This window comes from Suncus etruscus, chromosome 10, assembly GCF_024139225.1.
Source record: "Suncus etruscus isolate mSunEtr1 chromosome 10, mSunEtr1.pri.cur, whole genome shotgun sequence".
In the NCBI taxonomy this organism is placed as follows: domain Eukaryota; kingdom Metazoa; phylum Chordata; class Mammalia; order Eulipotyphla; family Soricidae; genus Suncus; species Suncus etruscus.
The window spans coordinates 49,994,050-50,007,984 of NC_064857.1; the positions used below are offsets into that span (position 1 = coordinate 49,994,050).

The 13,935-nt window shown below is 38.8% G+C and overlaps 1 protein-coding gene and 1 non-coding gene across 2 annotated transcripts in view; one reads left to right on the forward strand and one right to left on the reverse strand.

The window, feature by feature from the left end:
• CRYL1 (crystallin lambda 1) overlaps window positions 1-13,935 on the forward strand; it is a 172,772-nt gene that overhangs the window by 126,312 nt on the left and 32,525 nt on the right. Inside the window, exon 4 of the mRNA XM_049782582.1 lies at window positions 11,033-11,194. Within this exon, the coding sequence (XP_049638539.1) occupies window positions 11,033-11,194 (162 nt within the window). The remainder of the gene's footprint in view (window positions 1-11,032; window positions 11,195-13,935) is intronic.
• On the reverse strand, window positions 4,544-4,650 carry LOC126021421 (U6 spliceosomal RNA). The gene has a single exon (XR_007499938.1). It is a non-coding gene; the product is annotated as a U6 spliceosomal RNA (small nuclear RNA).

Consider the following 13,935-nt stretch of genomic DNA (forward strand, 5'->3'; position numbering starts at 1 on the left):
CTGGGGAAATGCATAATATTGTTAGAATTTTAAAAGTTCTCAGCTATCCTAGTTAATGTTTCTTAATTGCTATGATGTTTGATTGTGTATATTATTTAGCAACTTATTCTCAAAATTATGTTTGCAAAATATTTTAATGTCTTTGTCTACATAAATTGATGGAAAAGGAACTTGGATACTATACTTATTACAGTGCTCACTATAGAATGTTTTAGAAAACTTATTTTCAAACTATATATATATATACTATAGAATGTTTTAGCAAACTTATTTTCAAACTATATATATATACATATATCTGCAGAAATGTTTTTGTGATTTTTTAGGGAAGTTTATGGAAAAGAAACTCAGATGTTCTAGACTCATATTATAGTGCTCAGTGTAAGAATGTTTAAGAATTTTCCAATTAAGTGTATCTGCAGAAAGGTTCTGTTTATGTTCAGAGAAATCTATGAAAAAGTGTTGTGAGATGTATAATACAAAGATATGGAAAAAGTTTATTATTTTGAGATTGATGTATCCAGTTTAAACTCTGCTATTACAGCAAGCTTTTACTGTGCCTTTGCAAAATAACCACTTTTGTAAATTCTGATCTGGGGTTCCCACCTCTTGCAGAGAAAAATAGAACAGACTTATATACCCTTCTCAATTTTTTGAACAAAGAAGAGGCAGTTGTTAAACTGCAGTTGTCAGAGGCAGTTGTTACTCTTTATTTTACCTAAAACAAATATCATACCTGGTTTCTTTGTATCTGTTTGGACAGGCTTAGAATAGCCTGAGAAATCTACCCTTACTATGTTCTTACTATCCCACCTGGGGGTGGTTTCTCTACTCAGTACAAAGAGTTCTGGTAGGCAGCATGGTAGATAAATGAGGTAGAAGACTACCAGACTACACGTGTTTCACCCTCAGCTTGGTTTGGATTATTTTATGCAAGACCCTGATTCAAACTTATTCACCTAGGGTTGAAGATATGGCATGTGGGGTGATTTTACAATAAGGTACAATATGAAATATGTACAATAAATATGAAATATGGTACAATGAAATATGACTATTTTATAAAGATTAAGAACTCACTCTAAACATATAGACACCTAATAATGTTAGTTCATAGATATTTAAAACAACTATAACAGAATTGTAATAAACTTTAACATTCTGCTATAGTACATTTAATAGATCAAGTAGGCAAATAATCAACCAAGAAACACTGGCCTTAGATAAAAAAAAAAAAAAAAAAAAAGATGGGACCAGCAGATGTAAATAGGATTTGCAGGCCTCAGTTGTTTCATACACATTATTCTTCAGTGTCATAGGCATTCTCCAAGATAGAACACATCCTACTTTACAAGATATTATCACCATAAAATCATGATGATAATAATCATGTCAACTATCCTTTCCGACCGTGAGGCTTTGAAAATGGAGCTTTGTGAGTAGAGTTAATTACTAACAGAAATGGGGGAATAACTCAAAACATTTCTAAATTAAACAACTTTACTAAACAATCAGTGGGTGAAAGAGGAAATCAGAAGTTAAATAAAAGTATTCCTGTAAACAAGAATGCATACATATACTACCAGAACTTAAGGGACAAAACAAAAGTGGTAGTAGGAAGTTCACAATAAGTTCACATTCAGTAGGAAGCAAGAAGCATCTAAATAAATAACCTAACAGCATTGTTAACTAGGAAAACAAAAAAGGAACACAAAGAAAGCAGAAAGAAGAAAATAATAAAAATTAAAAAACTGAAAAATGAAAGAACAATTCTAAAGATTAACAAAACAAAAATAATAAAGTTTTATAAAGACAAATTATTAGTAAAATTCACTAAAAAGGAAAGAAAACTTGAACAAACTGAATCAGACACAAAGGATCATCATGATTACTATGAACATCTTTTGCTTTTGTTTTTGTTTCTCTTTTTTAGTTTTATTACATTTAAAAAATTTGTGATTTACAGAGTTATTTATATTTGAGTTTTCTACATACAGTGTTGTAATCCCAATCCCATCACCAGTGGCAACCTCCCTTCACCAATGTTTCTAGAATCCATTCCGTAACTCCCCCTGTCCCAGCTTGCCAACATAACAGTACCTTTTGTAGTTTGGTTGTTAAAGTTTGGGTCTCAAGACTTCATTGTTGTTGACAAGATTTCATTGTGGTGTAGATATTTAGTTTTTTCCTTCCTTAACACAACCTGTGTACCTGAATCCTCTTGACCCCTGTCCCCCATTATTTCCACACATTTTTCCTCCACTCCATTTTTTTGTTTTATTAATTACTTTATTTAAACACCATGGTTACAAGGTAGTTCATAAAACAGTTGGCTTTTTTCACAGATACAAAGTTATTTATGATTGAATTTCAGTCATACAGTGTAAAAACACCTGTCACTGGTGCACATTTCCTGCCACCAGTGTCCCCAATTTTCCTCCCACCCTCCCCTTTACCTGCTTCTGGGTCAAACATTTTTCTTGTCTCTTTTCCTTTCTCCTCCTTTTTAGACACTGTGGTTTGAAAACTGAAAGAACAATGTAAAAGATCAACAACAAAAAAGTTTTATAAATATTTATATATTTATAAAAGAGAGATTTACATCTCTCTGTTGATTAATGGTGTCCTCCACTTATTTTCTTTCCTTTTCTTTACTAAACTCTGGGGCCAAGTGTGTTCTAGACATCATCCACTTAAACCATTGCATTACTTCTTGTAGTTATCCTAAATACTACATATAAAATTGAACCATCCTATATATTTATTTTTTTATTCTTTCTGGCTTTTTTTAATGTAATATCTTTCAGTTACATTCATGTTGCAACATATTGCATTATTGTATCATTCCTTAGAGCTATTAGATTGTATATAAGTACCACATCTTCATGATCCACTCATCTGTTGTTGCACATCTAGGTTGATTTTTATTCTTAGCTATTATACTTTGTGCTGTGATGAATAATGGTGTTTATACATTCTTTTGAATGAATGCTTTTCTGTCCTGGGACAGATACCCAAAGTACAATTGCTGTGATATATGGCAGTTCAATTCTGAGTTTACTGAGAACTTTCCATACTTTTCCATAGGGATTGAACCTGACAACATTCCCACCATATCCCCTGCCAAATAGATTGTTTCAATATTTTTGATGAGTGCCATCCTCCCTGGTGTAAAATGGTACCTCATTGCCATCTTAATTTGGATTTCCCTAATGATAAGTAATGATAAGCATTTTTTTCATGTGCCTGTTTGCCATATGTTGGTCTTCCTCAGAACGGTGTCTGTTCATTTCTTCTCTCATTTTTTGATGTGGTTTTTAGATTTTGGGAGGTTAATCTTTGTCAGTACTTTGTATATACTAGATATCAACCCTTTATGATGTTGTTTATATATTATCTTCCACTCAATTTGCTGTCTTTTAGTTTTAGCCCATGTGTCTTTTGCCATACAGAAACTATGAACATTGATATGCCACAAGACTTAATAACCTAAAGGAAATGTCTGAAATTTTGTTTCCTATAACCTTCCAAGGAAGAATCAAGAGGAAATAGAACACCTGAACAGATCAATTACTATCAAAGAAATTCAAACAGTAATCAAAAAAAGAAAGAAGGAAGGAAGGAAGGAAGGAAGGAAGGAAGGAAGGAAGGAAAAGGAAGGAAGGAAGGAAAACCTGATTAGATATAGGTTTTCTAGAGAGTTCTTCCAAAGCTTTAATGAAGACCTATGTCAATTCTTTCAAGACTCTTCCAGAAATTTTAAGTCAGGAATACTTGCAAAGATTTTCTGTGAAGCAAACATTATTCTGATATCAAAACAAAGGCTTCGCAAAAAATAAAAAAAATCCTTGATGAATATAGATGCCAAAAACCTCAAAATAATATTAGCAAACTGAATCCAATATATATTTTAAAATATCATATCATTAAGTAGGATTTATCACTGGGATGCAAGTATGGCTTAATATTTGCCATTCGGTCAATGTACTACATCATAACAATACAAAGAAATATAAAATTGTGTTATTATAGCATAGACTCAGAGAAAACATTTTTTAATAATTTTTATTTTGACCAAAGTGCTTATATGTTTCACAGTAATATTTTAGGTACATATTAACATTGAATCAGGAGAATCCCCATCACCAAAGTTGTCCTCCCTTCACCCCCGTTTCCATCTTACATCTCATATCCCCCCACCCTCACACCCACCCTTGGCTGCTGGTATAAGTGGTCCCTTCTGTATCTAGTTTACTACTTAGTGATCATACAACTGTTTGGTCTTGGGACCCTCCATTGTTTCCCCCTCTATTTGAGAGGCGGAACTAGATAGTTCAAGTTATGTGGTTTTGTTTGCAGAAAAGAAAAGCAATAAAATGGGGTAAAAATCAAATAAGCCGAAAATGGGTGGAGTTCAGCTCTCAATCTCAGTTTGAGAGGGGAAAGGGAAAAAGGCAGTGAGGCACCACAACAATACAAAAGGAAATATCAAATTAAAAAATCCTGTGAGCACTACAGAAATTAAGGCAAGTACCACATAATAAAAAATATGGAACGCTTCACGAATTTGCGTGTCATCCTTGTGCAGGGGTTATGCTAATCTTCTCTGTATCGTTCCAATTTTAGTATATGTGCTGCTGAAGCGAGCACCAGAGAAAACATTTTTTACTAAGATCCAACACCCATTTATGTTTTATAAAACTCAATAAAATAGGTGTAATTGTGTTGAAGTGATAATATAGTGAGTAGGACACTTGCCTTGCAAGCTGCCAACCCAAGTTTGACTCTCTGGCATCCCATATGCCATATGCACCTTCCAGGAGTGATTCTTGAGCTCTGAACTAGAAGGAAATTCTGATCACCATTGGGTGTGCTCACCCTACCCCCCAAATAAGGCTAGAAGAACTTTCCTTAATATAGTTAAAGCAGCTTACCATGTATTAAAACATGTGTTAAGATGAAGACCATTATGAATAAAGAAAATGATTTCCTTTCCTTTTTTTTTTTTTTTTTTTGGTAATTTTGGGAGCCAAATCCACCTGTGCTCGAGGCCCTTGATATTTCTTTAAAAAGGAGAAAACTTTTTTTTACAGTAAACATGTTCTAACTTTTGTTTGATTTTGAGCCATACCTGGCAGTATTAAGGGCTTACCCTCTGGCTCTGTGCTCAGGAATTGTTGCATCAAATAATTAACGATGGTGCTGGATGGCGATGGATGGAGGCCTTTGTGCTTAGGCCCCAACCACGTGGCTTCATCCCCATTCAGCTGGCGGATTCCAGGCTCAGGTAGTCGGCGTAATCAAGACTCACTCACAGGCAGGCTTCAGGAAGAATCATCTTTATTCAGGCCCTATTCACCACATGTGTGTGGCCTATCTCATAACCTTTTAAGCACTAGTTATTCTTGGCCCTGCATCTAAACTCCTTTCAGCCATCTTCCCTTTGGGCTCCATGCTGGTTAAAGACCAGAACACAGAAACCCAAAAGCCAGAGCGCCCAGCAGCGCAGAACGGGCAAAGAGCCAAAAGGGCAACAAGCCAAAAGCCAAAAGGGGCGAATTCCCTTGGTCCAAGCCTTATCTACCTTTTCCCCGACCCCTCCCAGGAATGGGAGGGTCTAGCAGGTAAGGTTACACCTACTATCCGGTTTCCAAGACCCCTCCCCGAAATGGGTGGGTCTAGGGTCTTAAATAGGTACACCCACAAGGAATCACTCCTGGTGGAGCTTTGGGGGGCTAGCTGGGGTACCAGGATTCAAACCCAGATTGGCTACAAACAAGACAAAAGCCTTATTCTCTGTACTATCGCTCTGCTCCCCCAAATGTTCTAATTTTCAATATTATAATTAAAATCACAAATTGCATAACTGTATATGTTAACATAAAAGTGTATTTTTCTGTTAGTAAGTTCTTGAGAATTTATGAAAGATTTGCACATAAAGCTCAAAAGTTAAGAAGTTACAATTTAGGGGCCGGGCGGTGGCGCAAGAGGTAAGGTGCCTGCCTTGCCTGCGCTAGCCTTGGACGGACCGCGGTTCGATCCCCCGGTGTCCCATATGGTCCCCCAAGCCAGGAGCAACTTCTGAGTGCATAGCCAGGAGTAACCCCTGAGCGTCAACAGGTGTGGCCCAAAAACCAAAAAAAAAAAAAAAAAAAAGAAGTTACAATTTATTGTACAGTGTTAGTAGATAAGTCTGATTCCCTCCCCATTGTCAAGGCCACTTCTTTTACTATGCCACTTGTCCTGACTTGCTGCCTGTTACAGACAAATTTTTTTAATTATTTTTTTTATTTTTGGGTCACACCCATCAGTGCTCAGGGGTTACTCCTGGCTCTGCGCTCAGAAATCATCCCTGGCAGGCACAGGGAATCATATGGGATGCCAGGATTTGAACCACCATCTGTCCTGGGTTGGCTGCATGCAAAGCAAATGACCTACCACTGTGCTAGCTCTCTGGCCCCAAAGATGATGGTTTTGGGGGTTTTGTTTGTTTGTTTGTTTGGGGGGCCCCACCTGGTGACGTTCAGAGATTACTCCTGGCTATGCGCTCAGAAATTGCTCCTGGCTTGAGGGACCATATAGGACACAGGGGGATCAAACTGTAGTCTGTCCTAGGTTAGCATGTGCAAGGCAAACCCTACCACTTGTGCCACCTCTCTGGTCCTATACAAAGAAGTTCTTAAAGTTCTATCTCTTGCTATCTGCTTGCCTCCAGCATGCAATGACTTGCACTTGCCCCTACCCCTTTCTCTTTTCAGTGTACATTTTTCTAGTCTGTATCTTCTTTTTGGGCCTCTCTTAGATTATATTCCATCAGCCCCCTATCATTCCAACTTCCTTTAGTTTCCTGCCATATGTGCATGGATGAGAATCTTGTTTGTACTTTGTCACTGTCTGGACATAAAGCTGGGTGTAGGTGGTTCAGGTTATCATCTGGCACCAAGAATGGAATCCAGGGTCTCCAGCAAGCAAGGTGTCTGCTCCAGGTATCCCCTTGATAGAAATTAAACATTTGCAGGTATAAAATAATATGAAGTGATTTTTGACTTGCTTTCCAGAAAGCAAGAAATAAATCAGAATTCTGTATTTAGCACTAAAGGTAATTTTTTTTTTGCCATTTTAAGGTGGAGTACCAAAGCAAGGAAAGAAAGATGAGTCAAAATTCTATTACGATCACATTGAAGTAAATTCATTCTCAACCTGAAAATCAGAGTAATATACCTGATCACTATTAGTCACACCCAATGCTTTTGATTCTCTTGCTTCCATCTCTCTGGTAAACACCATGAGTTTCTCTTCACAATTACTCCCAAGTTGTCAGGACTCACAAAAATATACATTTAATTTTTTTTCATGCTTAGTCACAACTTTCTTTTTTTTAAATATTTTTATTTAAGCACCATGGTTACAAACAACTTTGTAGTTGTGTTTCAGTCATAAAAAGTACAACCCTCTTCACCAGTGCAACATTCCCACCACCAATGCCCCTATTTTCTTCCTCCCCCACCCACTGCCTATTTCTATTTCTATTTCTATTTCTATTTCTATTTCTCTCACTCACTACATGATAGTAGTTGGTGTAGTTATTTCTTTAACTGCACTCTTTGTGGTAAGCATATTATGGCTGGTCCTTCCAAACCTCATCTCTATTGTCTCTGGGTATTACTACCATACAAAGACACATTTCTTTGCTTGTAAAACGAATAGTAAAATCTTTGTCAAGAAAAAAAGAAGAAATGGAGAGATAGTAAAAGAAGTAAAGCACTTGCCTTGCACATAGCCAAGTGTTTAAATAAGTGTTTAATCCCTGGTACCACATTTGGTCCCCTTAACACAGCTAGGAGTGATCCCTGAATGATCTTGTAATAAGTCCTGAGCACAGCTGATGTGGCCCCCAAATAAACACCCCCTCCCCCAAAAGAAAGGAAATCAGAAGACAGTCAAAGGACAAGGTGTCTACTTTGCATGCAGGAGCCCTAGTTTTGAGTGTAGTCATTCCCCTTCACCCCTAACCCTGGCTCCAAGCCCCATCAGAAGTGACAGCACTTTTTTTTTTTCAGCACCAGCCTGAAGGCCACACAATCAGCTGAGAATTCCTAGGAACTGCCACACCCATAATAAAATAAGCAAAATAAATTGATATTTAAAATTAAATGAAATGTTGCTTTCCTGGGGGAAAGTACTTGTGCTGAAAACTGTTTTTGAATAGCTGGGAGCTGGGGGTGGTGGGTAGTTGGGAGTGCTTATCTAGTTCTGCCCTTCTCTGTACACTAAGGTTTTCTCAATCAGTTCCAATGAATTGAACATCAATGGTAACTTTTACTAATAACCAAACTCTGAAGTTTATAAATAATTTACTTTAAAAATAAGTTAGAGAGAATTCACCTATAATGCCATCCTGAAATTCTGTTTTACATTAGAGAAGGAAAAAGAAAAGGGAGTCTTTAATCTTGTTTTACTTCTTTTCTATTGTCTGAGATGAGTGAACCAGAAGTACTTGGTGCAGTTAGTAATTATATTGTGCCTTGTTTGACCCTTGTTTGTTTCATTGGCCAGCACCTGAGCAAGCACGCCTACCAGGCTATCATACCTACAAATATATTTGTCATGTATTGTGTTTCCCTCCTACTTCAAATGATGCCAACTATTAACAAGAAAATAGTAGTCACTGCTTTGAAAATACTAAGTGTTGGTCAAAATTTTCTGAACACTTCATACTTGGCTATTCTCTAGAAAGAACTGCGAAAGACACGATGAAAGAATTCAGGTAGATTCTCTCCTGGTCACCTTGCTGTAGTTCAGAGCAAGGAGGGCAGCTAGTGGGTAGGTTCTCAGTTGTCACTCTGGCTGGCATTCATCCCTGCTTTTCCTCCTAACCCCTTTAGGGCAGTGAGTGACTATAGCTTTGTAATCAAACCTGAATGATGAAGGTCCTGATAAAGAGTGTTTCGGACTAGGGGTATCAACTCCCAAATGATATTAAATTAGCTCAGGGCTGCTCGTGGAATGGACAAAGACCTTCTAATCCTAGACTGGCAAATTGAAGGCAGATGACTAGCAACAAACAACAACAACAACAACAACCACCACCAAGCAAATGTGCCATTAAGAAAAACCTTACATAATTGTGTCAGGCTTGGATTTCCTCTGGTTTGAGTTTTCTTGCCACTTTGATAATCAGATAGATCTGAAGCACGGCGTAGGATTTCAGGGGAGAATCTGCATAACAGACTCACAAGGAGGCTATTCACAGGACTCTTTTATTAGCTTAAACAGTATCTGCATCATTCTAGTCTCTGGCTTTACTACAAGGCTCCATTTAAACTTAACCCAACTCATAGACTTAACTGATCCAGGAACTACTCAATGCGGCCAGCCCGCAACTGTAGCCCTTTTCCCCTTTTGATAAGGGAATGCAACACAATGGGCTTTACAGTTCTTAAATGACACCGTTTTTTCCTCTGTCTTTGAGATGTGATGCTTGTATGACCTTTTGTTCCTAATAAGATTTCACATGACTTGATTATATTTTTTAAAGTTTGAAGAAATTCAATTTTGACTCCTTTAGAGAAAGGGAAATCTTGTAGATAATATACAAAGGGAATTCATAGTGTGTTTATACAGCTGATTGCAGTATATCAAAAATTATGATGAACTGTTTGATATTACTAAATCAACTTTACTTTTTTTGAAGTAAAAACAGTTTTGTTTGGAAATTCTGAGGAAAGGGAGGGAGAGGATAAGAAAAGGAGTGGCATGGTCAAAAGAAAATACCGATTTTTGCAAAGGTGGAGAGGCTTCGTATACAGCCTAGCATGAAAATAGGAAAGTCTACATTTTATGAGGAGTGATATGGGCCATGTGTGCATATAGGCATCATGTGCATGGTCCAAGGAGCACATGTGTCATTATTCCCTTGTTTTAGTGTTGGGTCTATTTTGATTGCTAGTCGTTTAGCACCATATTTCCATTCTTCACACACTTGGTTATATACTGGTGTCGGTACAATTTTTATCACCTCAGTACACACTTACATATGTTGCTGGTTTCTGGGTAGCAAGTGTGAGAAGGTAGAGGAAGAAAGCTTGCCCTTAGAACAGACTATCAAGAAACCCATACTTTGGATTTATTCACTTTTTTGGATTTATAAACTTTAAGAGGGGCAAGAGTGATTAGAATGTTTGATAAATGGCAGATGTCTGACTCCTGCACTTAGAACTGAAGAAGATTCATTAGATTTGGGTTGAGAATCTGGGATTTGCTCTTTTAACAAGCAGTCTTGATGTTAATGGTTACTGGCCCTTAATGAGTCATTAGTGGATTCAGCCAGGTCTCTATTGGGTAGGAGTGACCCTCGGTATAATTTCTTGCAGGTTTGTTGTCAAAGGGAAAGGATACCTCTCATATTTCCAGCACTTTCAAACTCTTTCACATATTTCTCTTCTCATTAGCCCACCCTGTCTGCCCTAGTCCAGGGACATACCTCACCCACAGTCCTGCCAGGTTATCTGAGTGTTACCTCACTCCTCTGATTCTAGTTTTAATGCATGTTAATAGCAGCATTTCATCCAGATTTCCTTTCCTTTCTTCCTCCCCTATCTGTGTAAAATGAATTTTGTTTTGCTTTTGGGGGGAGGGGCACGTACTACATCTCTGTTCTCAGCTATCCCTACTGGCAGTGCTTGGGGACCAAATAGGTGCTGACGGTTGAACCTAAGTCAGCTACACACAGGTCTTTTTGTTTTGTTTTGTTTTTTGTTTTGGGGCCATACCCAGCTGTGTAGAATCACTCTGCTGTAACTGCAGGTGGGTGGGCTTTGTGATTTTGAGTTTTCTAACCTTAAAATAGAAAATAAAGCTCCTCTTATGCATTACCTGGTGTCCGAAGTTATCCAGATTTGTCATATTTTGGGAAACTTTTGCTTAGGTTTTATTATAATTGGTTTATTTTCAGAATTAAGCTGATATGAGATACTTTGCTTGGGACCTGAGTGTAGTGATCATGACTATAATTTGAGTGTGTCCTTTTCAGGAATGTATTCCCGAAAACCTGGAACTAAAGAAGAATATTTTTACGCAGTTAGATCGGATTGTGGATGATAAAGTCATCATAAGCAGCTCCACCTCCTGTCTCCTTCCCTCCAAGTTGTTTGCTGGTTTGGTACATGTGAAGCAATGTCTCGTGGCTCATCCTGTGAGTATGTGAAATCTGGGAACTTCATTATATCTGATTCTGCCTTATAAATGTATGTTTCAAGTCATCCAGTGTTTGTCAACTAATCTTTGACCAATCTAGTATTTTTATCTGCTTTATTGAGAAATAATTTTCAAAACACACCATTAATCATTGGGAATTGCCGTACATAATGGTTTTTAGTCCAATCAGAGAATTGTAAAAGTAGGTGAGGAAGAGTCCCTGTACCCAGCAGTTCTCCAAGTGGTACTTTGGTGGTGCCTTATAGTGCCAGTGTGGAATGTGGGTCTCCTGTGCACGGAATATGTGCTCCACATTCTAAACTGTCTTCCCACAGTATAGTAGCAGTGTATTTAAAAAATAACTTTATCCAGGAGTTCTTGGATTGTAGCTACATAAAGTACAATACGATAAAAGGAGTTCTTCTACCAACTTGGAGAAAACTAGGAAATAAAGAATTCCCACCCAGAAAGAAATTCTGCATTTTTGAAAGTCTACATTGTATAGGGTTTACAGACTATTCACTTGTGCTGCATAGATAAGGTAGCACAGTTCACTATAGGTCCATTTGGTTGAGTATAGTTTCTGAGACCCACAGAAGACCCAGATTCGTGTTCTTGTTCTGTTTGTCCTCACATCCACCATGGGTCCTTTTCCTAATTTTCATGGGCATGGATGGAAAGTGTCCTGACTTATCTAATAAAAGCTAGACCGGTAGTCCCTGAAAACCTACAATTGTTTGTATAGCCCTGCAGGTCCCCCCTGCATCCCTCTAGGCTCACAGCATTTGTTCAGCACGTTCCACACGCCACTGCCCTAAGCTTATGTTGTCATCTGGGATTCTTTGTCTTAACAGGAAGAGGATAAAGGAAAAGAAAGCCCATTCCTGCCTGTGAAAGACTCTTTACATGCATGGGTCATCAGCAGTTGCAAAAGTTGTGTCTCCACCCTCCAGTTTCACAACCAGCTGCTGAGTTTCAGCCTTACAAGCTTATTCTTTCAGTCCTTTTTCCAGTGCGGAGGTGGACTTTGGGGCATCTTAATCTAGCACTAATGTGGGCATGTTCTTTCTGTGGTAGGGATTCAGTGAGGATTTTAGACTGAGCTTCATAAACTAAATCCCTCAAAGGCCTTAGGCCCAGGAAAAGAAACATTGTTCCAGTCAAATCTTCAGCCCTGACATTTCTCCTCTGGGATATTTTATTGTCTTACCCTCTACCCAGGAATGGGGCTTAGATGGTTGCGATGACTCACTGACTACAGCTAAGACTGGGGAGGTCCAGTCAATGAGAGCAACACTGCTTTCTAGAAGCCTTCTCAACTGCACTTTACAAACATTTCCCCTTTACCGTCTTTCACTTGAGGGTGTGCTAGTTTGATGAAGATAAATCTTAGATGCACTATATCTGGGAGCTACTCTTATCCCCAATGGGTCTTCTCAGAAAGGATATGCATGGATGAACCTGTCTCGAATAGAACCAGTTCCTCAATCCTCAGCTCTACACAGGCTTTCTGGTTGCCTTGCAGTTAAACCTGGAATGACCTTTGCTCAAGTGCTCGGGGTTGCCATCTGCAACCTGTGTTAATCTTGACCCTGGAGTTTTTTATCTCCTTGCTGGTGACCATCAGAGCTTTGTTTTTGTGGTCCTATGTGTCTCTAGATACCTCAGCTGGCTCCACATTCTAGCTTTTATCCTTGTGGACTCGTAGTTCTCACTGTGATCCAACAAGTCCAGGCTCATCTCCCTACTGAGAACCTAAGGATCCTGTATTTCTCCTCTTGTATCATAAATGGGAATGCAGAGCTTCCACATGAGTGGACTAGAGCACAAGCTCTTTTCAGGAAGGGTCTGAACATCTTTTATCTTGGTGAGCATGACTGGGTTAAGCTCTGGCAGAGAAAAGAAAGGATGTCTCTGTGCCAGTGTCCTGTACTATCACTCCAGCATGTGCCTCCATGTCCTGATTTCCAGCTTGGTGTGCCCCCTTGTGTACACAGTTCTGCACAAGTTCTCCATGGCCTTTCCTGAAGCCTCAAGTCCTTATAGTGTGGCCTGAGTCTGACCTGCATGGTTTTAAAATAAATTGCCTCCTTTTCTCCCAGGTTTGTCTCCCTGGTTCTTGAGAACATACTTCTTGTCTTCCTTATGAACTCTGGCCCAATGATCCTTTCTGTGTCTTCAAAATGCAAATAGCCATTCCAGAAACAGCCCTTCCTTATCCTTTTGGTAGAGTTTCCTAGTCCCCTCAGGAGACGTGGAAAAGATCCTTCTTATCTGCGGGGCTCTGCTGATTACTGCTCTAAGCTTGTTATCTTGGCCCAGGGAAACTAAAGTGTGACAATTCTGCTTTAGTCAGCTGGAGCCTGCATCATTTCTCATGGATGGTAGGAAATTATTTACTGGGTTTTTAGCTGAAGATCCTGGGACTAGGTTCCTGGGTGTTTTTTTGTTTATTTTCATTTGGTTCTTGGGCTTTGGAATATACTTTGCAGCGCTGGGAGCCACATGGTGCCAGAGATCAAATTGGGGCTCTGTGTACAAAGGTTCATTCCAATCTTGTGATTTGTCACTCGGCCCCGGATCCTTTTGTCCACTTAAAAACATTTTTCTTTTCCTTTACTTTTATTAAAAAGTTTCTTTTGGGACCGGAGCAGTGGCACTAGAGGCAAGGTGTCTGCCTCGCAAGCACTAGCCTAGGACGGACCTTGGTTCGATTCTCCTGGCATCCCATATGGTCCC